The sequence below is a fragment of the Melanotaenia boesemani genome, chromosome 15, assembly GCF_017639745.1.
Source record: "Melanotaenia boesemani isolate fMelBoe1 chromosome 15, fMelBoe1.pri, whole genome shotgun sequence".
NCBI classification, from domain to species: Eukaryota; Metazoa; Chordata; class Actinopteri; order Atheriniformes; family Melanotaeniidae; genus Melanotaenia; species Melanotaenia boesemani.
In genome coordinates this window covers 30,921,267-30,949,018 of record NC_055696.1, presented here as the reverse complement: position 1 = coordinate 30,949,018, position 27,752 = coordinate 30,921,267, and the positions used below count along the sequence as shown (strand labels likewise).

At 40.0% G+C, this 27,752-nt stretch overlaps 1 protein-coding gene across 2 annotated transcripts; it reads left to right on the top strand.

The window, feature by feature from the left end:
- Positions 1–27,582, top strand: LOC121654945 (neuronal acetylcholine receptor subunit alpha-10-like). 2 transcript variants are annotated; one of them, XM_042009323.1, is made up of 6 exons: positions 1–142; positions 20,274–20,419; positions 20,496–20,650; positions 20,730–20,976; positions 21,049–21,334; positions 24,532–27,582. In XM_042009323.1, exons 1-6 carry the CDS (start codon positions 85–87, stop codon positions 25,257–25,259), a joined length of 1,620 nt encoding a protein of 539 aa, XP_041865257.1. In that variant the 5' UTR covers positions 1–84; the 3' UTR covers positions 25,260–27,582. The 2 variants fall into 2 exon arrangements, with proteins under 2 accessions (XP_041865257.1, XP_041865258.1); XM_042009324.1 differs by lacking the exon at positions 1–142 and adding an exon at positions 19,142–19,507.
- Positions 27,583–27,752: the final 170 nt, after the last annotated feature.

Sequence of the window (27,752 nt, the reverse complement as noted above, 5' to 3'; positions counted from 1 at the left end):
TGCACGGCCACTGCTCAGAGTCTGATCACACATCTGCAATCCACCCGAATATATCGGATCAATAACTAACAGAACCAGAACGGCATGGAGCTCCCCTGTTGCAGACCACCGGCGCTTCTCCTGCTCCTCCTCTTCCTCCCAGGTAAAAACATTTTCAGTACTTTTAAGGTGAATGAATATGAGAGTCTGGGCAGCAGAGGGGCTGTTTTATCTGAAATGTTGGATGAGAAGCATTTCTGTTGAGGAACAACCAGCTCCAGCTTCATTTCAGTGACTGACAGCCATCATGATGTCAAGTTATGATACGATTTCATCTAATTTTATTTGTCATTCTCCATCTTAATTCCCATTTTACCAGAACTAACATTTCATTTTTTTTAAACTGGTAAATATGAAGATTATTTTCTGTTGGATTTGTCCTAAACAGAATGCCTGGAAATAGTGAAATTTAAAATAGAAATCCTAAAATAACCTTGTAAAACTGCAACAAATGCAAAGACCTTCAGTTTATCATCGTATCTGTTGAAAAAAAACTGTCAGTTCTTATTACTTTGAATCTAAAATCTTAAGAAATGTATAAATATGCCTTGAAAAACAGCTTTCACCCTGTATTTTTCTGTTGCTTGACATCATGCTTTCATCCTTTGGGAGTATTTTTTGTGTAGTGAAGTAAATCGGATGCTCAAAAATGAAGACAAACAAAGAAGCTCGAAGCTTTAAAGGCATTAAATTAAAAGCAGTTTGTGATGTTGATGATGGAGAATTATGATTTATTTTCTGTTTATTTAGTTTTAAGAAAAAAACAACCTGAACAAATCATCCAGTTTAAAATTAGTAACTAAGTTGATGTTTTTGCTTTTACTAACTTTTGCCTGAATCAGAAATCTCACAAGATTTTCATTACAACACAATTTTTCTTTCTTTCTTTTTTTTTTTTAAAGTTGGACTACTGTGTAAAACGTAATCACAAACAAAATGTAATGATTTCCAGATCTCATCAAACCTGACTTTATTCCCAGTAGAATAGAAGCAACATGTCAGATGATGAAATTCCGACATTTCATCATCTCATGGAAAATATGAGCTGCCTGGAGCACAAGTTGAAACTGGAGCTAGAAAAGACTGAAAAAGAAAGTGGAACAAATTAGAAACACATAGAGGAGCATTTGACAACTAATTAGGTTAATTAGCAATAGAGTTGCAAAATTCTGGGAATTTTCAAAGTTGGAAACTTTCCATGGGAATAAATAGGAATTAACCGGACATTTTGGTTTATTCACTTAACAGGGAACATAAATATAGTTGAGGAAAATATATTGTAGCATAATCTTGGCTTAAACAACCAGATTTAATGCAAGCAGAGAATATCTATGCCGTTCAATCACATGCACACTGCTTACTGCAGGTTTTTTTAGGCCCCTACATGCACTGTGGTTCCTTTATCACACGAACTGGTGATTTCTTCAACCCTGGAGTACTGAGGCCACACTTGAGCTTATAACCACATAAGGTTTTCATTATATTATGGGGTAAATTTATTTTATACATCAGTCGTAAAATATTTTGAAGAAAACTCCAGTTAACTATGAATCTGTTCATGCCGTTGCATTAGTGTTCATAAAAGCTTTTTTGTTATCTTATTTTAAAGAAAAATACCACGTTTGCCATCCGATATGTGGAGGCATTTCACACAAACTGTTAAAAGTCTTTGTATGTGTGTAAATATTGTGCAAAGACATACAGAAATGCTACAAAAAGTAGCAGCATATTGTTCAGTGCCAAAACTGTCCTGAAGGTTTAAAACATATATTTCCAAAATTCCCCAGCTTAACTTCCCATGGAATGTTTCTGGAAATTTATCAGAAATTTACCAGAAATTTTCCTCCCCTTTGCAACCCTAATTAGCAGCAGGCCAGTAACATGACTGGGCATCAAAGGAGCATTTCAGCGAGCCAAAGTCTCTCAGATGGAAAGATGGACAGAAGTTCACCAATCTGAGACAAACTGGATTTTAAAGTTGTGAAACAATTTCAGAAAAATGTTTCTTAGACATTGCAGATCCACCATCTACAAGGTAGAATATCATCAAAACATTCAGAGAATCAGGAGGAATCACTGTGCGCATGGGACAAGGTCAAAATTGGATGCTGGTTATCCAGGTTCTCAAGCTTGTGGGGCCCTGGGTGGGTCTGGTGGCTGTCTCACCTGGCCCCCTGGGGCCTGTACTGTAGGGACCTTTGTCCTATGTGGTTGTCCATGTGGTGGACTGGCTGGGTTTCTTCCTCTGTGGTGGCTGCTGGTTGTCCAGGTCTTTGGGCCCTCCTTGTCTGCTTTTTGTCCTCAAATGGGACAGAGTCACAAAAGATAATTAATTCCTAATATTTTCCACTCAACTTCCCCAATATCACACAGATTTAACAGCTGTTTCTAGATATTTGTTCCTGGTGTTTTTATTGTTCAAGTTTTTCTCAGCTTGTCTTCTTATCGGTGCTCCTGATGATTGTTTTATTTTCGTGTTTTCTGCTAAGTTTCTTTTAAGATGTAGCAGCCTGGTGTCTTGTTTGTCTTTTCGGTTGTGCAGTTGTTGCTGTTGCTTTCCATCTGGTGCATCTGTCTCCTTTTTCCTCTCCCTACACTCCTTCCTTTGTTTCTCCTGTCAGGTGCAGCAACAGCATGTAACTATAACCCATAAAAAAGACGGATAATCAAGCACCAAAGGGAGCCCTAAATCCACTGCTTTATTTCCACGATATCCATCAAACGTTCCTTCTCTTGTTGAGCACTGACCATCATTCTGCTGTCATGGTGCTGAAGAGAACAAGTTAAAATACTTCAGATGTTTGTGGTCACTGAAGATAGAAGTTTAAAAAAAACGAGGAAAGCAGGAAAATCATGGCAAGCTAGCAAAAAATGAAAAAACCAAAACAAAAAAACCCAAAATAGCTTTGAAAAATATGGCAAACTAGCAAAAAATGAAGAAAAACTCCCGAAAATAGCTTTAAAAATTATGGCAAATTAGCAAAATATGAAGACAAAAACCCCGAAAACCTCATCAAGTATCTTCCTCATCCATTCTGTAGCCAACTCAGATAATCCAAACTGGTCACATGGGTTCATGGTTTCCACCTTCATGGAAAAGAGTCTAAACTATGTTGAAGATGTTCTGATGAAGCTCCTGATTAATACAAATTCCCCCTTTGTAGTCCTGAGTTTTCAGACCAGGACAAGACAAAATTAAGGATGAAAGGAGACAGGGAGACTGGACCGTCACAGATCTGCCGGCCACATAAGAAACCACGGCTCCACACAGAGTCTTTTAACCATAGAAACCAGTTTTAGGTCTGTATGATTATTTGTCTCTCTAATTGCTTGTGGTTTGAATTGTTTTCTGTTTTCCTGACACTGGTTTTGTGGAGCTTTTAGCTGAAGTTCTGGTTACGTAAATGTTTAACATGAGTTTATTGATACAAGCAGCCGTCCCACACTGAACTGTCTGGAAGTTGATAATGGTTGAATATTATTATTCAATAATATTAACTGAAGACGAGTTAAGTGTTGTGTTATTTATCAGAATCATCATTATCTTAAAATAAAGGTTTAATTATTTGTTCTAAACTATGATAAAGTTCTTGATCTAAATCAAACATACTTGTTATGTTGTGCTCACCATTACAGTATTTATCTTGAGGAAAGACCAAATTCTCCAGATAATGAAAAAATGTTACTTTTCTTGTGAAAAACTTGATAATCAGCATTGAAAATAAATCATTTCAGGACATCTGCTCTCAGCTTTCGTAGATCTGGATGAAACTGCTGAAAACGACTGATTATGAGGATCTAAAGAACACGAAGCAGCTGCTCTAAACTCAGAAAATACGAATGTGGGCATGACACACAGCAGAGTACGACAGTCACAAACCAAAAGCATGGATGCAACAACACAGCACAGTCAGCTAAATGTGGCTAAGATGAGCACAACCAGCGTTCCCAGGCAGAGCCTTGTACCATAACTTCCTCAGTATTTACAGTCAGACAACATGGTTTATAAAACCTGAACATCAGCTGATGGGGGAACCAAGTTTCATCCTCTGCTGTCAGTGTAATGTCTGACGAGCTGACGTTCAAACAACGGCTGGAGGCAGACTGTAGGTTGGAGAGTCTTTATGTGAGCATTAAAGATGTCAATCACCTCCAGCATCCAGATAAAAGCAGGAGCAACCTCCAGTCATTCCAGTAGAGATAATCCAAGCCCTGTAGGCTTCAAGCAGTTTTCTGCTTTATCTGCAGCCGGTTTTAAAATACCCCCCACTGGGGTTTTATCTGATCTTTGAGAAAAAAAAGCCAAGTTTGATTTAAAAAGAAGATATTTTAAAGTTAAAGTTAGCTGTTAGCTTTCTGCCTTCCGCTGCACCCATTAGCTGCGCTGAGCAGACAATCAGAGTCTGGACTTCGTCCAACAATGGAAACAGGCTGAGACAAACGTCCCTGATACCCAACATGTACCCGATGGCTGTCTGCCTGGTGTCTAACAGACATGAGGCTTTTTAACAAGAGTTCCAGCTCTTTTGTTGCTTCTTGTTTTCTTTTTTAAATTAGAGTTTTTAGCGTGAATGAAGATTTTAAGGTTGCTGGAGATATGTTTGTAGCCACTCATGGCATTTTTATTCTTAGTTGGATGGGTGGTGGGTTCTTTTGGTGGTTCATGTATGATTGAGGAGACTGAGGTTGTTAATAAAAGGATCAGGAGGGTTTTCATGTGACCGAGGAGGTACGCTTTATTTCAGGTTTGGATTATTACAAACCTTGGTGTGAAAGTGGCATTAATTATGTAGTTATTCCATGAGAAAAAAAATGTAATTGTATTTATCTTTTAAAAGTTTGAATGTGTGATTCACTGTAATGATCTGTGTGCTGGGTTCACCAAACCTCCAGGGCTCACCTACAGCTGGTCCAGCTGGGTTTTTAACTGGCACTAATAAGCATGAACACATCCTGACTACCTGTACATGTTGGACTTCATTTTTAGATTTTACTTTTGGTAAATGGTAAATATTTATATATCGCTTTTCCCTGTATCTGGAATGATACCCAAAGTGCTTTACATCACACGTCACATTCACCCATTCACACACACATTCACACACTGATGGCAGAAGCTGCTATGCAAGGCGCTCAACCACAACCCATTAGGAGCAATTTGGGGTTTGGTGTCTTGCTCAGGGACACCTCGACATGCGCTCGACAGGCCGAGAATCGAACCAGCAACCCTCAGGCTACAAGATGACCGCTCTACCCACTGAGACGCGCCACCCCAGTGATGTTATTAAACCATTAAATGGACCAACATACACATCCACCTGTTAGCACATCACACTCCATCAAGTTTACTGAGGCCTGCAGATCAGGGTCCTCATTTATCAAACTGTGCAAAAAGCAAACGCTGTGCACTTCTACTTTCAGATTTATAAAAGCCTGCACAACCACGTCCTACACCTGTTTCCGTTTATAAATCAGAATCAACCCTAAAGCGGGCGCACGTGGGAGAACACCTTCCCACGCACACATGGTGGCTATAAACGGTCAGGTAGACGCCTGTAATACATATTCATCACATCATTTGTATGATGGCTCTGGAGGGGAAAAGAGTTAAGAAGTGGAATTTTTCAGGGTGTGAGACTGAGATCCTGATGGACCATGTTGACAAACGTAAAAATGTTTAATTGGTGAGCACAACTACCACATTACTGGTGTCCGAAAGGCAGAAGAGTGGCAGCAGGTGGCTGATGCTGTCATTGCAGTTTCAGAACACAAGACACACCAGAGGCATCGGAACATGTGACTGGATATCTCAGTCGGTAGAGCATCCATCTGCCATGTACTGTCTGTAACAGTCTTGCACTGTTTGCACATAGACGCACACTTTGCACTTTATGTGACTAGGACAAAAACTGGTCCTAACTCTGTGTTGTTTTGTTTTTTATGAGCTTTTGTTTTGATCCTTGTTGTATGTTTCTGTATCACCTGGTCCTAGAGAAACCTTGTTTCGTTTCACTATGTACTGAGTCAGCTATATGTGGTTGAAATGACAATAACGCTTCTTGAACTTGAACTTGATGTTGGAGATTGAGGTTCAAATTCCAGAGTGGTGAATTGCTTTGGAGAAAAGCGTCTGCTAAATAACAGTAATGATGCCAGTAATTTGTTTTAATTTTAAAATTAATATGTACAGATACGTCTGAGATTGGCAGCAGTTTATTTAGTGTTAAATAATATTTCTTTCTAGTTGCTGGGTGCTCCAGCTGGGTGGGCGGTGCAGAGGGACACAATCCCTTCTATTAACCAGATGGACAAGGAGTTGCGGGAAATAAAGACTGTCTGGACAGAAATTGGTTCAACAATTTAAAAAAAGCATCGTGTAAGAATAAATTAATAAAAGGAAATCCACGTCTTGTGTGTTTCATTAGTGTAGCATCACTTCTAGACCAACAGCCTCCAGTCTGGTCCCTCTCTGCTCGAATGAAGGACCAAAGCTACTTTCCACACTGACTGCTACATGCTGCCAGCAGACTGGCACCTTATTTAGCTGGATGGATTTTATAACATGGAGGTTTTGTTTCACAATGACAGAACATATTTTAGTGATTGAGGTTCTTATTAATATCATCTCCCTTTTTCCTAAAAAATCCTGTTTTTTTTTCCCCGAGCGTGCGCTCTTAGGAGAATTCAAATGGAATGTGCATCTTTATTCATTTCTGCAAACAGCTTTAATATCTAACATGTGGTGTGAAAGGTAGTTTCCTGTTTTCCCAGATTTTGTGCGTACAGAGTTGCCATGGAAGCAGGAACATTTTCCCGTTAAGTTTGGTTTTTGTAAAACCCAAAAGTTGACTATATTTGGCGTACCCCAGTTTTTGTACCTACGCCAGCTTGATAAATAAGGCCCCAGAACCTCTGTGTTCTTCTTAAATCCAGACTAGAAACAGGAAGTGACTGAGACTTTTCAGTACTGGTATCCAAACTCTGGAATGAGCTTCCCTCACACGTTAAACCTGCCTCCACTCTGAAAATTTCTAAATCATGTCTTAAAACATATTTAGTCATTGGTCCTTAACCCAGCATGGACATGTTTATTTATTTATTTATGTGTGTTTTAACCTTCTAAATCCTTTAGGCATATTCCGACTTTATTTCTTTTAGTGCATTTGAAACTTTTAATTGCTTTTTAGTGAATTATAGTTTTAAAATTTCTTTTAGTGTTTTTTATACATTAGTCACTCGTCTACATTTGAGTGTATTTTTGTTATTCAAGTCTTTTAATGTCTTGCATAATTGCAGGTGCATAATTTCTGGCTGTGTGTTGAATGTCCATCTCTTAGTGTACAACAATTTTCCCTTGAAGGCCTGACCCAAGAAAAAATGTGAAAGTCTTTATTTGTCCCATTAACAAAATGTAAATATATATATATATATATATATATATATATATATATATACCATTTATTACAGTGTGATATGTCAAAATTATTCGTGCAAAATGTGTCCACCAGGGGGCAGAAGACCGAATGCGTACATCAGGGTTTTGAGTTTTTAAGCATAAAGTGATGTAAAAAGGTCTCAGAAAAGGGTTATGTTCTATGTGTCCAGCACATTGGTGACTATGTGTTTTTTTTTATTATGTGCTGTATAAATAAAGTGGATTGCAGAGGATGTTTAGCTTATGTTTTGGAAATAACTGGGTAATATTTTGCACTTTCGGCTACTATCTGGGCCTTTTTAAGGCTCATTTCTGCTCCCTTTACATATATACACACACAGACACGTCTGTTTCAAACATCACAGTTTTTGCACTTTCAACCGTCCTTTACGTTGTCATGGTTGTTAGCCACTACGTCCACCAGAGGGAAGTGCAGGGTTCAGCGTTCCCCTCAGAGTACTGATGTCAGTTTCAGAGAATAACAAACATTGTGGCAGTGGAGGAAATTATGATTATGTTCATTCTCAGAAAGAGACATAAAAAGAGGCAACACAGTAGACAGTGCTGGTCTGTACAGTCATTAAATACATCACAATTTCTTTTTCTTTAATTGGCTATACTGCTCAACACTGCCCCCCATGGTTTCCCATGGTACTACTCAATTTGCTGTGTTGGGCAATGCATCCGCAAGAGCCCTGGAAATGGACCAAATTGCACTAAAGGATGCAGGAGATAGATGAAATTATATAAATTATATCCATTCAAGAATTTAAGGAGTCATTTGGGAGGTTTATTTATGAACAAGGAATTTGTGATTTTATTTAAACTCATTAAAGCATTGTTTCTGCTCTATGTACGTAAATGTACGTCCATTTCAAACGTTGCAAAATCAATCAATCAGTATTTATTTATATAGCGCTTTACAACACTCAAAGGTGACCAAAGTGCTTTCCAATAAAACCTGTGCAAACAATAAAATTATGAAACAAGAAGTACATCAATAGTGGTTTCTGGTGGTACTGCTCCATTTGCTCATGAAGACTCATGAAGAAGACGGACAAAAGACTCCATCCATATATGTATGCATGTTTACCATAGATCATAAGTCCTAGAGGGAGTCTGTAGGCACACACACAAAAAAAGGTTTGAGATCGTTATTGATGTAATTCAGAGGTTCTAGTCAGCACTGAAGATTTCTGTGAATCTTGCTAGTGCTCCGTGTAGCCTGTAGTTCAGGGAGTAGCCCATTAGCAAAGTATTTTATAAGATTTTAATGGTCAGTGAAGCACAGTACTGGTCCTTTCAGCTGTTTTTATCTCTGTCACTTGCAGTTTCAGGAATGAAAGACATAAAAAAAACCTTGATGTGTTATTTATTTTTGATGAGATGTGTTTATTATCATTATCCTGTTGTTGAAACCACAATCTTTTTAATCTCTTTTAATCTCTATTAATCCATTAAACATACCTCTTCTGGGCATTGAAAGCACATCAGATTATGATTCAATGGTTCAAATGATGTTGCACATGGAGGAAAATGTTAAAGTAATGTTACAATTAAAGTGTAGATAAGGTTACTTCCACAGGCTTTGGTTCAATCCACAGGCAGGTAGTTAATGTTGCTTAAAAATGATGTAAGTCTCCAGCTGTTGATCATCCTGCATGTCAGAGTTTTGCTCTGTGAAACAATGGAAGCTGGAGTCCAACTTTGAGCCAGCTGGCGAGCTCTCAGAACTGCTAGCACCAACACTTTAACTCCTCAGCGAGATGGTGCTATCAGATCAATTGCTGACTCATCTCTTCACTGGACCATGGAGACATTTGTACACTGAAGTGTGATGAAAAGCGGTGGAGCTGCAAGTCGATTCACACAAAGAATTAAGTATTCTTCCAATATAGAGAAATTTAGCATGATTTATAGGCTTAGATTTAGTTTCAGCTCCTTACTGCAGAGCCAGATATGTCCTATATGTTCAATTGTAGATTCTCTTGGTCCTAAGTAGATATGTTACATTAATATGAGTAATAGGACCTACATGTCCATCAGTATCAGTACTCTGCTTATTCAGTAAAATATCTCCAGTGACTGAGATCTGGCAGGCTCTAAGGTATATTTTCTTTGATCTCTGATTTTGAGAAAAATATTTTACGTGAATTAAACCAGTGTACAAAATTCATACAGGTAGATGTGCATGATGTCATACAGGAAGATGGGTATGATGTCATACAGGTAGATGTGTATGATGTCATACAGGTAGATGGGTATGGTATCATACAGGTAGATGGACATGGTATCATACAAGTAAATGGGTGTGATATCATATAGGTAGGTAGTTGTGGTATCATACAGGTAGATGGGTATGGTATCATACAGGTAGATGGGTATGGTATCATACAGGTAGATGGGTATAGTATCAGACAGGTAGATGGGTGGGGTATCATACAGGTAGATGGGGATGGTGTCATAAAGGTAGATGGGTATGGTGTCATACAGGTAGATGTGTAGGTTATCATACAGATAGATGGGTAGGCTATCATACAGGTAGATGGGCATGGTGTCATACAGGTAGATGGGTAGCCTATCATACAGGTAGATGGGCATGGTGTCATACAGGTAGAAGGGTAGGCTATCATACAGGTAGATGGGCAGTTGTCATACAGGTAGATTGGTATGGTGTCACAAAGATAGATGGGTATGGTGTCATAGAGGTAAATGGGTGTGATATCACACAGGTAGGTGGATATGGTATCATACAGGTAGACGGGTATGGTGTCATAAAGGTAAATGGGTATGGTCTCGTGTAGGTAGATGGGTATGACATCATACATCCCAGTGTTTATCAGTCTTATCTCAATGGCAGCACTCAGTTCATCAAATTCAAATCTTTCACTTCCGATCCCTCCCCAGTCTCCACTGGTGTGCCCCAAGGTTCTGTCCTGGGGCCTCTTCTATTCATCACCTATCACCTCCCCCTTGATCTTATCTTCTGTAAATTCAATATCTATTTCCACTGTTACGCGGATGACACCCAGCTCTGGAATGCACTTCCTCCTGACCTCCGCAATACCGACTCTCTCATCACCTTCATCTCCAAACTCAAAACCCATCTTTTCAGAACAGCATACTGTCTGTAACATTATTTTCAATCACATCCTCACCACTCTGCCTTTTATGTTTAGGTTTTTAGATTGTATTGTATATGTGTGCTTTTCCTGTACTCTTAATGTTTTATTATTTGTTTGTACAGATTCCTTGGGTGCCCTGAAAGGTGCTTTAAATAAAATGTATTATTATTATTATTATTAAAATCAGTTATCCAGGCAGCTACTGTAGCGTAATAGAGAGGTTGCTAGTCTGACATTATTTTAGCTAAAATCATGTCCCCACCAACTTCCTGCTGCATTTAGGTCATCGGTTGATCTTAATGATGTGAACCTGAACTCACAGATGTGATCACATCAACTTTCTCCATCAGCTTCAGATTAATCGAGTTAATTTAAAGCCCACAAACTAAAATAGTTCCAGTTAACTCAAATGTATAAAATTGTTTAGATTTTTTAAACCTTTTCTGAGTAAAGCCAACTTTTGATATTTTACAGTGTAGCCTGAGCAAGAAAGCCCAAATCGTACTTTATTTTATATCTTAATGAGCTTTAGGATGATCTACAGTAATTTTAGATCAATATAGGTGTAAAAAGTTCACATTCAGGATTTCACTCGGACCAGGAAGTTTTTACAGTTACTTTTACTGAAACAACGAATCTGAAATTTTACAGCAGAGTAGCGTGTTTGTCCAGACAGATACATGAACAAAAATCTGATATTACTCCTAAAACATGACTGAAATGTCTCCCTTTCATCCTCTTAATGAGATATTTGTTTCTGTTTTGAGCTGATTCATTTTCACATTTCCATTTTAGTACAATGGATGTTTCCACTCAAACCCTCCGGCCTCCAAGTCTCTCCAGCTGTGTTGGAGTTCAGTAATAAATGACTGTCTTCGTATCTGAAGGTCATTAAACTGACAGTGGTCTCGTGCACTTCCTTTTTTGTGCAAGGCATCTGAAACCTGAGTTTGTTGTTAACTGTCTTTAACATCAGATGAATATTTTCTTCTTAGTATTCAAAGCTTTTTCTCACAGACAAAACAGATACTATAATCTTTTTTTTAAACTAAACTTACCAGTGAAAGAATTTATTTATTCATTACATGTAATTATATAAATTAGTTCAAAATTTAATTATAAACATGTAAATATATAACAAAAAATCTAAATCAGACATACTTCACTCATCTCAGAGGGAAATATATCTATTACAATGCTCCTTATAAGAGCTAAATGCAGTATAATAAAACACAAAGAAATTAATAGAAAACAGAGAAATAAAATTGAAAGTAAGAAAGAGAATATGGTGCTGTAAATTAGGACATAATACAAAAAAGACATTAACCCATTAGACACCAGATATTTTAAAAGAAAATGTTATGTAGTGTTAAAGCACTGAAAAAAAATGTTGAATATGAATTAGAATTTATAATGGGAGTAACATTACTCAAATTTGTATTGTGGCATCACACACACACACACACACACACACACACACACACACACACACACACACACACACACACACACACACACACATATATATATATATATATATATATATATATATATATATATATACATATATATATATATATATATATATATATATATATATTCCAACATTGTGAAAAGGGAAATATTTAATTCAGATTTGTACAAATTTCAACAACGTTAGTTAACTAAGTTAGTCTAAGAAAGAGTAGTTTGGCTTAAAGACTCATTATTTTCAGGGTCTAAATCAACATCTTGAGCTGCAGTTTCAATCCAGTGTTGAGCTTCATTTTATCTTTTGACCAAAAACGTAACATAATTAGAGTCTTAAAATGACTTGGAACAAAAAGCTCATGTGAAGATGAAAAATGACCTTTTTAAAGGCAGCAGTTTACTGTGGTGGAATCATCGGGGCTACAGCAGCATCCTCCTTCACCACCTCCATCATTAACTGTAAACAGGATTTAAAGGAATTATCAGTCAGACGTTTTGTGATTTAAAGCTGAGGTGATTAGCAGGTTAATTAGGCTGGGAAATGTGGTTAGTGGATGTATGTGTGTGACAGTGTGTGTGTTGAGCCATTCAGCTGCAGAATGTTCTGATGGTGATAAGACACATTTCAGGATTAACAGTGAGAAACGCCTCTTTACAAAATATCCAGACTAATTTGAATGTTCCAGGAGTGACAAGATGTGTGTTTAAAAATAAAGAATAATAAAATTTATGACACCTGACTGGATGAGACGTGGACGTAACAACCCACAACAGTCCTTTGGTCTAATCTATTAAAGTGGTTTTCATTTATAGTTCTGCAGCTTTCTGAAGGTCTTATTCTGTCCAGTCCTTGTACCGGACCAGTTCCAGTCCAGTCCCGGTACCATTTAGAGGAGCTTAACTCTGACCAATAACTGATTAAAGCCTAAAAAGCCTCTAACTCGCGGAATGAACCAGAGTTGTGTCAACACATAACAAAAGACTCAGCAAACAACCGGTTTAAACTAGATCTTTAGGTTCCGTGACTCAAAAACACATCATTCGTTCCCATTTCTTTAGTTTCATGTGTAAAAACCATCAAAGATCAGACAGGCTAACAGACAGAAAACAGGATTTTAGCAGCAACAAGGTGAATCCCAAATAGCTGTTAGCTGGAAACTTGGCTTATCTCAGCATGGAGGCAGAAACTAGACACGTGGAGGACAAAAGAAGAGTCAGGACTAAAAACTATCTACAGCAGATGAACAGGATCTGAGATCCAGCAAGGACCTAAACCAGAAACTCAGGAATGCATCCGGACCTTCAGCTGATCCATCAGCTGTTGGCTGAAGCCTCATCCGAAATTGTCTCCATGGAAACGTGACCTTCAGGAAGCTGTTCTTAAGGAAGGAAAACGGAGAGAAAAGACTGAGGTAGGCCACATGACACAAGAACTGGATTGAAGATCAGTGGAAACAGGTCTGATGGATGGGTGTCATCAGAACCTGGACCTCAACATTAGTGAAGGAGTGTGGGATCATCTGGACAGAGAACAGAAGATAAAGCAGAAACATCCAAAGAAGAACTTTGTAAAGTCCTTCAAGAATCCAGGAGAACTATTCCTGAAAAGCCCTTCAAGAATCCTGAAGACTTCTTAACCCTTTAACGCCACGTGTATCATATTTAAGACATCCAGTTTCTGAGACCTGTTTCATCACTTCATGGTAAAAACTTAGCTTCAAACCCTGTTGTATACAGCTTGATTCTTGTCTTCTGCCCTCTGTTGGCTTCTCTTTGCACATGCAATGGTAAACACATGCAAATAAAATTATATTTTACTTTACTTTGTTAAAGAGCCAAATGAAGACCAGATTTGGGAAAAAAAATCTTTTTATTATTTCTTGGGTCAGGCTTGAAAGGGTTAAAGAAATGACAAAGCTTGCCTATGAGGGTCAGTAAAGCTATACTGTATATAAATATTGACTTTCTAGTTTCTTAGAACTGGAATGACTCTGGTTCTGACTCAGATTCTGGATTTATATTCACATTTGAACACCACAGTTGGGGCTGTCACACTATTAATATGGCAACAAACATTCAGTCATAACAATGATGTTATATAAATACAAAACTTGTGACCGGACCAGTTTATCTTAGTTTTAACATAATTAATGAAGCGTGGATAAAGACTTCTGCATGGCTCCGTATGTCTGAAAGAAGCTACAAAGAACATCTGCATGACTGAAAGACTTTAAATAAACCTCCACGCTGTAAATCAGACCCATGAAAACACCTTCAGAGTGTTTGGATTTGGCCGACAGTCAGACGTGCAAAGGAAGTTATCATCCATCTGAGCGCTGATGAAGCTGAGGACTCATCTTCGCTCTCAGCCTGATAACAGCCGACAGTTCAGACCAAGTTCAGAGACCATATAAGTAGATCTGCAGGTATGAAATCTGGCGTCACTCAGGCAGCATTTTTAACCTTTCATCACCTGCTGCATGCTTATGTTGTCCTCCATGAAAAACAGATGTGATGTGATGATGTTTTCCTCCTTTTTTTCATATTCATCCCATTAGTCAAGATAAGAGAAAATCTTGAGGAACAGAACAGAGAGGTAGCAGAAATATTTCTCAAAACCACAAACATTTTTAAAACATTAAAAGCATTACAGTGGGGTGCAGAAAGTATTAAAATGTGCAACAGACAAACAGAAAGAAAAGAGCTAAAATAAAATAGATAAAATGTAATAACAGGAATGAACAGCTGTACTGATAAAAGGCAGCAAATAGAAAAGTTTTTAACCCTGATGTAAAACTACTGAGTCAGCAGACCTGCAGTTTTCTGGGAGTTTGTTCCACATGCGAGGAGCATAAAAGCTGAACGCTGCCTCTCTACATTTAGTTCTGACTGGGAACAGAAAGCAGACCTGACCCTGATGACCTTAGGAATCTGGTTGCTTCATAACGAACCAGAAGATCCTGAATGGATTCTGGCCCTAAACCATTCAGGTCTTTGTAAACTAACAGCAGGATTTTTAAGTCAGTTCTTTTACAGACAGGAAACCAGTGTAAAGATCTGAGGACTGGAGTTCTAGGATCTGCTTTCTTGGTCTTAGTGAGGACTGGAGTTCTATTATCTACTTCCCTGGTCTTAGTGAGGACTGGAGTTCTATTATCTACTTTCCTGGTCTTAGTGAGGACTGGAGTTCTAGGATCTACTTTCCTGATCTTAGTGAGGACTGGAGTTCTAGGATCTACTTTCCTGGTCTTAGTGAGGACTGGAGTTCTAGGATCTACTTTCCTGGTCTTAGTGAGGACTGGAGTTCTAGGATCTACTTTACTGGTCTTAGTGAGGACTGGAGTTCTATTATCTACTTTCCTGGTCTTAGTGAGGACTGGAGTTCTATTATCTACTTTCCTGATCTTAGTGAGGACTGGAGTTCTAGGATCTACTTTACTGGTCTTAGTGAGGACTCAAGTTCTATTATCTACTTTCCTGGTCTTAGTGAGGACTGGAGTCCTATTATCTACTTTCCTGATCTCAGTGAGGACTGGAGTTCTAGGATCTATTTTCCTGGTCTTAGTGAGGACTGGAGCAGCAGCGTTCTGAACTACCTGCAGCTGTCTGATGGACTTTTTTGGGAGACATGTGAGGACAGCTTTACAGTAGTCCAGTCTACTAAAGATAGATGCATGGACCAGTTTTTCTAAATCCTGCTGAGTCATCAGCCCTTTAATCCTCGATGTGTTCTTTAAGTGAAAACAGGCCGACTTCACAACCGTCTTAATATAACAGCTAAAATCCAGGGCTGAGTCCAGGACTACTCACAGATTTCTGGCTTGGTTGTTACTTTGAATTTAGCTGTTTGAAGCTGAGAACTGACTTTTAATCTTTCTTCTTTGGCTCCAAAAACTATTATTTCAGTTTTGTCTTAATTTAACTGAAGGAAGTTCTGGCACATTTAATTTGATCGATGCAGTTGATCAGAGTTTGGATTGGACTTTAGACTCCTGGTGAGGTGGGCATGTAGATTTGTGTGTCATCAGCATAACTGTTGTAATATGTTTTATTCTTTTTCATCATTTGAGTGAATGGGAGCATGTAGATGTTGACCAGCACATAAATAAATTTCACTGAACACTTCACCACCTTATTTTAGTTACCTCAGTTGTTTTTATTGTGTATTATATGTCTTTTCTATTTTTCATATATTACTGATTCTTTATCATTATAGTATTGTGTGTGCACATCTATGGAGCTGCTCTTTAAATTTCATAGTACTATGTATAATGGCAATAAAGGGTATTCTATTCTATTCTATTCTATTCTATTCTATTCTATTCTATTCTATTCTATTCTATTCTGAACAGCAGTGGGCCCAGGATGGAGCCTTGGGGAACCACACAGGTTATTTTAGTTTATATGACATAACATTACAGTCATTTAGCAGATGCTTTTTTCCAAAGTGACTTACAGTGGTTTGGCAGAAGGGTTAGGAGTCTTGCCTACAAACCCAAGTGGAAGGTGTTGCCCTGTGGGATGCAAACTCTGGTCTCCCGCATGGGAGATGGATGCCCATCATGCCAATGGAGCTAAGCATTGAACTAAACAAAATTACAGTGCCAGAAAGTCCTATCCAGTCATTTAGCCAGTTTAGTAAGATGTTCTGGTCGACCGAATCAAATGAAAGAGTCTTAACTCTTACATACTGTTCATATATTATATCTCCAGAATATTGTCTGGGTCTATTTTGACCTGGACCAAAAATTTTCTCCTAGCAAGTGTCTTTACCTAATTTTCTATCTAAATAAATTTTATCCATTAATAAATGCACAATTAATCCCCAATCAATGCTTCACAGAGCAGGGATGGATGTCTTTTTTAGGTTTTACAACACTTGTTTTTGATAAAAAAAAACAACACCCACTATAACACAGTACCATGTCCTGTATACAAAATACGTAAAGCTGTTTTAATTTAGAAACATTTAATTTAGGAACTTTCTGGACCTGTTAGAATTTATAATAGAACCACGTTTAGACATTGCAGCCATTGAACAGTCTTCATTGCTATGTATATCATATCAAAATAAACTTTTACATTTTTTCATGGTTCTTTTTGTCTTTATTTTTAGTTAATGAGCCGAAACGACGGTCAGAGAGGGGGTGAAACATGCAGGCCAGGGCCCAAAGTGAGGCCTCATTGAAGAGATGTAGCCTCTGCACATGCACACTTCAACATACTGTGCTAAATAACATCCCATACAAATTGATATTAATTGCATATCCATCACTTAGAAGACAAAAATAATAATATGTTTATTATAAACTAGTCTCTGCATATGTGCAGTCCTTTGAAGGAGAAGACCAACCGACAGCACAACATCTGCTTTGCTGGCTGCTCCTCTTCATCCATCATCAGAGGGGCTGTAATCAGTTTTCTTCCAACTCTGTTACATCCTCTTCCAAATCGGTCAACCTCCACATGTTGGAAGATCAGATCAGGGTCTGTTGCACATTATGTCTTGTTGCCATGATGTAAGACACTGAAATAACAGCTCATGTGTCTTTATAATGTTATGAGCCCTCACCATCTTCCTCCCAACTCAAACTGATGAAGACTGTAGATTGTTTCTGCAGGTGCAGATTTTGTGTCTGTCATGGCACCTTCTGACCTCTGCATGACTTATGTTCCCCTTATCCACCATATATGACCACTCTGCTGTTTCACTATTTTTACTGTTTTCATAAATATTAACTTTCAGGCAAGAAGAATGATGTATTTTACTGCAGTTAAATGTAAAACCTGAACAGCATGTAAGGGGTTAAGATAAATGAGAAGTTCTCGGAAAGAGCTCAGAAAGGACTGGTCTAAAAGAGACCACAGAGACTCTGGTCATGGCCACACAGGAAGAGGAACTGACGCTGGGGTCTATCAGGCTGCGCAGAGAGGCCCCTTGAGACAGTCTACATCAGTGGTTTTCAAACTGTGGGTAGTGGGATAATTTCAGATGATTTTTAAAACCATATACCCTTTTTTTTTTTTTTTTTTTTTTTTTACCAGGGCATAATGTCATAATTAAACCATTAAAAAGAGATAAATCTTTCAAATTTGCATGTTAATGTTTTTAACACATTAAGTCAGAAACAACAGAGTGAGTACAAATGCCATTCTACAAATCTGAATTTGACATTAAATCTTCAAAAGAAGCTGATTTTGGACATGTAGACACCTTGTCACAGTGGTGAACCAGCATAAACAACTGTATCCTCCTTATTTATGAAGATTCTGAAGTTTTGCAGCCTTACATTTTGAGGGTGCTGCAGGATGACCCATCTGATACATCGCACAATTAATCACTGAGTGGGGGTGGGGGTCGTGAACACCAATGCATCTTGGGGGTCGTGGTTCAAAAAGTTTGAAAACCCCTGGTCTAGATCGTAGAAGCAGGAAAGTAAGGCAGACATGGAACACCATAACCTGGAATAATGCCCAGGAACATGTGTCCTAGGGTGAAGATGAGAGGCACCATCAAAGGAGAATGATAGAGCTGAGATCCTTCCAGATCCAGGTTGATAAACTGGTGATGGCTATAGAGAAAGGCAGTAATGATAGATGTAGAGACCCTGAATCTGTCATGGTTCATGGTGTGGTTTCTGATTCTTGTTTGGGTTTTTGTCTGGTTTGGTTTGTTATGCCTCAATCTTGGTGTATTATTTCTGGTGTTTGTTATGACTATGGTCTAGGTTTTTGTCGTGTTTAGTTCTATCTTGCTCTTAGTTTAAAGTTCTGGGTTTTTGTCATGTTTAGTTTCTGTTTAGATCATGGTTTGGTTTCTGGTTTTGTCATGTTTAGTTCAGTCTTCCTGTTTTCCCTCATGTGCTCAGTTTTCTGTTCCTGGCTCGATATTTCACCTGGTTTGATTTCTCATTCTCTTCACCTGCTCCTAATTTCTCCCCCTGTATACAAATACCCCATGGTTTTCAGTTTGCTTTGTCAGATCCTTATATGTGGTTCATACCATGTAATGTGTGTTTCCCTGTTCCTGTGTTTTTGGGAAAATAAACCCTTTGCACCAATTCTGCCTCCTGCTTGGTCCGCCTGCATTTGAGTCCTCACCACCGCCCCCAACATGGAACAGAATCACAGAAACATCTAGAAGAAGAAGCAAGAGAAGGTGGAAAAATACCAAGAACTGAAGGAGGAAGCTGAAGAGATGTGAGAAGTTCAGGCAGCAGTGGTGATGGTGGTATTCAGAGCACTGGGGACAATGACCTGGCTCCAAAAGAGGCCAAGAACACTGTCAGAGATGTCTGTCCTAGGATCAGCCATGATACTGAGCAGAACCTTCAAGCTCCAAGGGACCTGGTAGATTAATTTTTTACCTTGATTTAACCAGGAAGTGAGATTAAAATCTCTTTTCCAAGTCTGTCCTGGTCAAGACAGCAGAAGCACAGTTAAAAATTACAATCACTCAACAGCAACACACATTCAAGCTGGCATCTAATGATGTTAAAAGCATCCAATTAGACCAGGTCATGAAGTCTGACGCCGTTCTGCAGGTCGTTCCATAGAGCAGCGGACAAGAAAGCCCATCCCAGTTTCTTCCTAGATGGAGAAAAGCTGAGTGGCAGGAAGAAAGCAGTCCAATAACTACATTATAAATAAGAAAATGCTGCATCTTTCTATAAACAAAGACCATCCAAAATGTTTGTTTAAAAAATGAGTAAGAGCTCTAGAGCTTGTGATGAAGCTAAAGCTCTGTGATAAACGCTTACATGTACAGAACATCTAAACAATCTAAAACCACATGAAGGTGGCAGCAACCAACCTTTTTTAAATTTGTATAAAAGACAGGATTTAATCTTAAAAAAAAACTTCAGTTTAAACCTTTTTACCAGCTAATGAATATGTGGAGTAAAATAAAAAGATTCATCAATGAAAAACCAAGATAACTGTAACATAATACAAACTCCATATGAGGACCCTGCAAAGGGGCAACTGGGGGCTGGTTCTGTGGCTTGGCCTTGGCATTTGAGAAAAGCAGGACTTTGGTTTTATCTGTATTCATCAGAAGTTTTAAATCATAAAAGTTTCGGTGAGCTGAGTATAAAGTCCTTCACTCGTTCACTCGTGTAAATCAGTTACTGTAAATATCTCCAACGTGTTCTACAAGCCACACGCACTACATTAGTGACCCCATCTCTGCTTCTTCTTCCCAGCTTGCTTCGCTGCTCACGGTCGCTACGCCCAGAAGCTGCTGAACGACTTGTTCTCCAACTACACCAACGCTCTACGGCCGGTGGAGGACACCAACCACATCATCAACGTCACACTGCAGATCACCCTCTCCCAGATCATCGACATGGTAACCCAACCAGACCTGCAGATTCAGGGTATGGTGCCGTTTGAGCCCTGGGCTGATCTCTATGTTTCCTCATCAGGACGAGCGGAACCAGATCCTGACCACCTACCTGTGGATCCGCCAGGTGTGGAAAGATGCCTACCTTACCTGGAATACAGAGGACTACGATGGCCTGGATACCATCCGCATACCCAGTAGCTACGTATGGCGGCCTGATATTGTGCTGTATAACAGGTAGGTGCAGCTTCCAGCTGGCTGAACTCCTCTCTGTCATCTCACAATCATATAAATTCCTCCTTTTTTTTAACCGCAGTGCAGATGACGAGTTCTCCAGCTCCATGGAGACAAATGTTGTCCTCCACAATGACGGACAGGTCATGTGGGACCAGCCAGCCATCACTAAAAGCTCCTGCTCTGTGGACGTAGCCTTCTTCCCCTTTGACGTGCAGCAGTGTCACCTCACCTTCGGCTCCTGGACCCACAACGGCAACCAGATGGACCTGTCCAATGCCTTGGCCACCGCAGATCTGGCTGATTTTGTCCCCAATGTGGAGTGGGAGGTGAGAGTTCTCTGTGCAAGCGACAAACTCACCTTCCTGAAACAGATATTAGAATATCTTCTGCCTCACCAGGTTCTGGGAATGCCAGCCAAGAAGAACGTCATCCTGTACGGCTGCTGTGAAGAGCCATACCCAGACATCACCTTCACGCTCCACCTGAAGAGACGTGCTTCCTTCTACATCTTCAACCTCCTCATCCCCTGCATGATGATCTCCTTGCTGGCTCCGCTCGGCTTCTACCTGCCGGCGGATTCGGGTGAAAAGGTTTCTCTGGGTGTGACGGTGCTGCTGGCCCTCACGGTGTTTCAGCTGCTGGTGGCCGAGAGCATGCCGCCCTCGGAGAGCGTCCCACTGATAGGTGAGAACAGCCCCCCCTCAGACATTCATTTGCTTGTTTGGATAGTTTGAGAAGCACTGCATGGTTCTAGGAGAACAGAACCGAATGTAGAAACCTGCGATTTAAAAAAAAAAAAAAAGTGTTGGTGTTAAACCCTCTAACCATGAAAAGTGTAGGTATCAAAACACCCACATCTCACGCGGATGCTACGTCCATGCTTGCCAGTGCTGTAAGTACCAAAGGTAGCCCGGATTCAGCCCAAACATGTCTATCTGGGATGTGGACGGCAAGCAGGACAGTCAAACACACTCTCTGTAAACGATGTAGAAAGCGCTCATCAGTGGTACCTTCACACCGAAAAAGTCTTCCATGGACACTGTCCTCCATGGACACTGAAAATGTCTTCCATAGACACAGAAAAAAGTCCTCCATGTCCACCGATGTCCTCCACTGAAGCTGAAAATGTCCTCCATAGACACCAAATAAAGTCCTCCATGGACACCAATGTCCTCCATAGCATCACAGCTCTTTGATGACAGCCTGGAGGGTCTCTTCTTTTTTAGAATGTAGACATTAGTTTTTCCCAAACATGCAGTAACTACAGTACGTGAACTTCCAGGTTTTTCCTCCATTAAAATTAACATTGTTTGGCTGTAAAAATCCTCCCATGAAGGTAAAGGTAAGACCAGAGTCCCCTTTTCTTTCATTTAGTTTGAGACAGACTCCTGTAAGCTGCTGAAAGACTCAATGTTTGACTTCAGTGTTGGCTTTAGACTGTTGTTCTCCTGTGCCATCTGTTGGCTTTCTAAGGCCATTCATTCCAACTTTTAACAGTTCTATTTTAACAGTTCTATTAGAGACAATTTCACATCTGCTTCCCAATTTGATTTAGAAAGTCACCGTTTTAGTGAAGTCTGCTTTGTTGTTCATAAGCTGACTCATCTTTCTTAGGTCCTTATGAAAAGTCTTGACATTCTCCAAATAACACACCGACTCCCTTTTCTACTGTTAATTTATTCTTCATGTCAGGGATGTGGAGTGACCCACGACTATTCATCTCTTCCTGTATTCTTCCGGTTTTCAAATCTGGGAACTTTGAGTAATGACTTCAGATACAAATATATATGCTTTCAAGCAAAGGAAAAGTTTTCAAATGATTTGATCAAATAAATGCATAAATCTGTACACCCAGGAAATATACATAGATGCTTAAAATCTAATAGAGTCATCCAGTGATCCAAAGGTATCAGCTGGCAGACATGTTGTCCTGAGATCTGAGTCAAAAGAACACATTAACCTGGGATCTGACGTGCAGGCTGGATTCTTGTTTCTTTGCAGCTTTTCTCTTCAGCACAGAGGTCATGAATGGAAGAACAATAAAGAGTGTGAATATGCTGAGATGCAGGATAAAGCTGCAAAGCAAGCAGATCTGTTGTTGTTGCATCTTGTAACAAATAAAACAGATCAGATTTTAGTTCTGGGCTTTGGACCCGGCAGTGAACTTCACATTTATGTTTGTTGGCTCTGTGATGAGCAGGAGTCCTGCAGATCGATAAGTTCTGTCAGCAGGTATTTAAAATACAATAATCACAGCTCAGGAATCAATGATCTCACAGCCTTTGAGTTTCAAGGCTCCCAGCAACAGCTTGTTCATTAAACAGCTTTCTGGACAGCCACCTTATTCATCCCATCACACAGAAAAGGCACAAGGTGGATGAGTTTATAAAACCAGAATAAAACCCTCTCTGCTGCTAGCTAGCACAGCTTGCAGAAGCAGCCAACTCCATTAGCAAAAAGCAAAGGAGGAGAGGCAGTCATATAAGCTGAAATGGGTTAAAAGGCAGGACTTATAGCATTGATTGCTTGTTGCAGATAAAGGAGAGAAAGCACCGATCGCTCTGCTGTTTGCATGATAGAACATGGTGGGCTTGTCAAATGGAATTGTTGTGTAATGGCACCACCAGCAACCCTCCCCTCATTTGTAGGTAAGCACAGTTTAGGGGCTGTTTAGGACCACACAGATTTATGTTTGCTTTGATGTGGAAACACTCATATTTTCCTTCTTACTGCCTGTAGTAGCAATATGCTGACATATTTGGTTGTTTTGGTTGGAGGACATGATTATTAGGGCTGAATGGTGGTGTGGTGGTTACTGCTATTGCCTCACAGCAGGGATTTATTTATTTATCTTACCTTTAGTTTACTAAGTAAGTCCCAGTGGGAGTACAAGATCTCATTTTCAAGAGAGCCCTGGCCAAGACAGTTGCAGTCTAAATTCCAGTTCCAGGAAGGTTTCTGGTTTGAGCTGGAGTAGCAGGGATCTCTCCGCACTCTTCAGCTTCTGGTCCAAAAACATCCATTAAGTAAGTCGGTGTTTATAAATTGTCCGTAAGAATCAAGATGAGTGCTTGTTAGTCTCCATGTGATGCACTCCAGACCTGTCCAGACCAGACCTGCCTCTCACTACATGGCAGCTGGGATAAGCCTCCCCAAGCAACCAGGTGGGACTGTGGAGAGGAGCATTGCTCTTTTAAAGTTCTGTAGAAAAGAATTTTCAGAACATTGAAGTACTTCAACCCTGAACTACATCCTCAATGCAAAGCATTTAGCAGCTAAACCAGATGTATGTGATAGCACAGTAGCTGATGCTAATATTAACTAGCATTAGCAGCCACCCCATCCAGCTACACTAGACCTGAGTATGTCTACTTGTAACCAACAAAGTAACTCCCTTACAAAATAGCAACGGAAAACAAGCCAGTTGTGGTGGTGGAGGACAGGAAGTTAGCAAAGATTTTGCAGAGAGCATGCTGAGGAACACAACTCTGTCTGAAGTCCTGCATCTTTATTTTAATAGTAAGAAAGCAAAGGCAGATGCAGCGGGCGGTGCCAAATATAATGCCGATTGGAGATCAGGGGATATAAACATTAGCAGTCATAATTACATCACTGACTGCAGGATTTATCTTCCTCATTTGAAATTCCATAACAGGCAAAACTGATTTATGCATTAATCCAGATTTATTCATCAAAGAGGGTGTAATGAGATATTTTCTAGTTGCTTGACAGCCCTTAATACTAGAATACAACCGTCCACACTAGAGTTATTGAGGGAGATACTCTTGCTGAGGAAATACCAATCAAACTCATTTCTTACATCCATATTTTAACTGCAATGCTGAGGCAACAAACTCTACATGTTTGTTCTTTTTCACCAGGAAAGTACTACATTGCCACCATGACGATGGTCACTGCCTCCACAGCTCTCACCATCTTCATCATGAACATACACCACTGTGGTCCTGAGGGCCGTCCCGTCCCGAAGTGGGCCGAACGCTTTGTCCTCAACTACCTCGCCCGAATCTGCTTTGTCGGCAAGGTCAGCGACATCTGCCTTGGAGAGGCTTCATCCAGAAAAAAAACCCAGTCATGGGAAGAGTCGGACGCCCCACCAGCCGGCGGCAACAGCTCCCAGGGAGCAAACTGGGATGTGAATGGACAGGTGTGGAAAGGGAAGGTGGATGAAGACGGGATGGGGCAACCTCTGAGGGTGGAGCAGGATTTAACCAAGCAGACGATGTGGAAGGAGGATCTATTTGTGACCATCGACCACTCGGAGGAGAAAGGAGCTGCTGGTGGAGAAGATGAGCCCAACAAGACCGCTACAGAAGGAGGAGGTGAGCATGTCAAGCAGAAGAAAGGCATTGGAGGTGGAATTGGGGAGAACCCGAAGGAGATGTTGGTGAGAAGTCAATGTGTTTGCCAGCACCTGCGTTTGCATAAGAACGTTGAGTACATCGCCAACTCGTATCTGGATCAGCGAATGGCTCAGCTTAGCATTGGGGAGTGGAGGAAGGTTGCCAAGGTGATGGATCGCTTCTTCATGTGGCTCTTCATCATCATGTTCTTCTTCATGAGCATCCTGATCCTGGGAAAAGCCATCTGATGGAGCTTCAGAGGCAGACTGTGTAGAAGACGTGGACGTAGCCACCGCTGCACCTTTGGTTTGTGGACAACAAATTCAAAGTTTGACCAGCTTGGTGTGATTCCCATAGCTATCTTTGTTTAATGAATGGATAAACAGAAGAAAAGTAAATGAATCAAGGTTTGATTAAAAACTAAAAACAATATGCATTCCCACCTTATATTACAAGTGTTAGAACTAATATTAATTCCATGGTTAATTACAGAGATGTTTATACAAACTTCTCACCCCAAGAACGGAATATCCAACTACTTAAGATGTATTTTAGATATTTTTTTTCTTTCCTTACCTTTAAACATGACAAAAAGGGTAATGAAAACAAGAATAAGACCCAAAAATAAGTCTGTAGCGACAAAAATGTGCACCCTGGCATTAATTTTCATCATTATACCTTCATTAAGACTTATAAATTATGAGGTATCTCCTCCCCATTTTTCCATGTAGGATCACAGTTTACAAAACGAACCAAAATGAAGATTTTAACTAAATCGGAAAATACATACGAGTAGGAAAGTAAGAAATTCTGACTAAACAAAACGTCGGTTTCATTTAGTTCATGGAGGCTACATCCATCTGTTATACACAGTCTCATAAATACCACAGAGCTTTTACACAGATTTCATTTTCCCATTAAACATTAAGTCATTCTTTGTTTTCTTCAAAGAACATGGATAGGTTGAAGTTCGGTCCAATTTCCAATAAACAAACAAATGAAAATGAGGCTTTTATTTTATTTATAAATTTCTTGTTGTTATTGTCCAAATGAAAACGTTAAATTAGAGAAATAAAAAATAATAAATGACTTTGGTTTAATAAAGATGAAAAAAGAAGGTATACTCACTTTCAACCCGAAGTTGAGGTTGACCTGAGGTTGGTTCATCAAGCGCAGCCCACGTCCAGTTTCAGCTGTTTAACCATTTAACCATGACGACGATGCTGTCTGCCTTACAGGGCGGAGTTAGTAATTTGTGGACATAGCTTCTAAAGTAACAGGCTTTGGACCATCCTGCATGTTACAGCAAGAGACTGCTTACTTTAATGTTTAATACACAGCATCACACTGTTATAAAGCTAAAAATCAAAGTTAGAATAAGTCCGTTTGTCATCCAGCAGCTTGCAGAAGCTCCGCCTGCAGCAGGAAGCTGATGGAAAAGTTTTCTGGATGATGTCTCGTACATAGTTGGTCTCTTCTTTCCATCGTTGCTTCAGATCACTCAGGTCTGAGGCCTCTGAAGGTCCCACGACAGCATCTCAGTGAGGTCTGGACTCTGACTGAACCACACTGGGACCATCTCCCCTCCAACCTGTCTGTTTACTGCAGTCAGGATGCAGTATGGACTTTGACTAGACCACATTGAGACCTTGTCCCCCTCTAGCCTGTCTGGTTACTGCAGTCAGGATGAGGTCTGGATTCTGACTGGACCATGTCAGCCTTGGTTCTGGTGTAGACTTGCTGCATGAAACAGTTTCAGCCAAGCTTCAGCTGTCAGACGGACTCACATCTGATTCTTTCTATCTGAAGATTTGTCATGTACCTGAGTTCATGGTCCACTCAATGACTGCCAGGTGTCCAGACCATCATCCCTCCACCACCGTGCCAACAGCTGCTTTGTTCAGACCAATCATGTCCACTTTGGTCTGGTCAAGAGGACTTTGTCTGGTGGTTTGTTCAGACACAGCTTTGCCAACCTCAGCCATGCTGCCATGTTTGTTTCTCCCGCAACCTTCTTAACAAACCATACTGGTTCAGTCTTTTTCTGACAAGGCTGTTATTGACTTGAACATTTAACTTGCTAACAGAGGCCTGGAGTGTCTAGGATGGAGCTCTTTGTTTTTTTAAAGTTTCTCTGATCATTGCATAGTCTGATCTTGGGCTGAACTTGCTGGAACGCCCACTCCTGGGATGTTGTCCTGAATGTTTTCCACTTCCAATCTTTCTCTGTGGAATGACGGACTCCATGTAGTTTGAAAATGACCAGATAACCACCCCAGATTGATGGGCAGCAGCTTCTCTAAAGCCCCGTTTCCACCAACAAGTACAGGTCGGTTTTCTAGGGTTTCCACAGGCAACATCTGGGAAGGTGCCAGAATATCAGAACCGAGTTGTCCTGCGTTTTTTGGACCCTTCCACTGGGGTCCCAGTCTTACCGATCTGACCCAAAATAGTGGAACTGGACACACTGCAGTTCACTGATTGGTCAAAAGAAGCAGCATGAATGAGTTTTTGAGATTGTAGTCAGAGTTTTTTAACATATAACCTGCTCCAGAGGGGAAAGTGGCTTCAGATAACACAATAAATGTTTTATTGGATGTAAGAGCAAACACATCCTGAAGGGAAAGGTCCTGGCTTGATAACGTCTGTTGTGACTTATATGTAAATAGTGCTTTGGCCTTGAAATCCTGCTGTCGCCATAAAAAGCCTGTTTTTTTATTAACTTGCTGAGTAGCTGAACT

Coding starts and splice junctions, on each gene's coding strand:
- LOC121654945 (XM_042009323.1), top strand. CDS start 85: ATGGAGCTCCCCTGTTGCAGACCACCGGCGCTTCTCCTGCTCCTCCTC. Junction 20,651..20,729: donor GATATTGTGCTGTATAACAG/GTAGGTGCAGCT, acceptor TTTTAACCGCAG/TGCAGATGACGAGTTCTCCA. Junction 20,977..21,048: donor TCCCCAATGTGGAGTGGGAG/GTGAGAGTTCTC, acceptor CTGCCTCACCAG/GTTCTGGGAATGCCAGCCAA.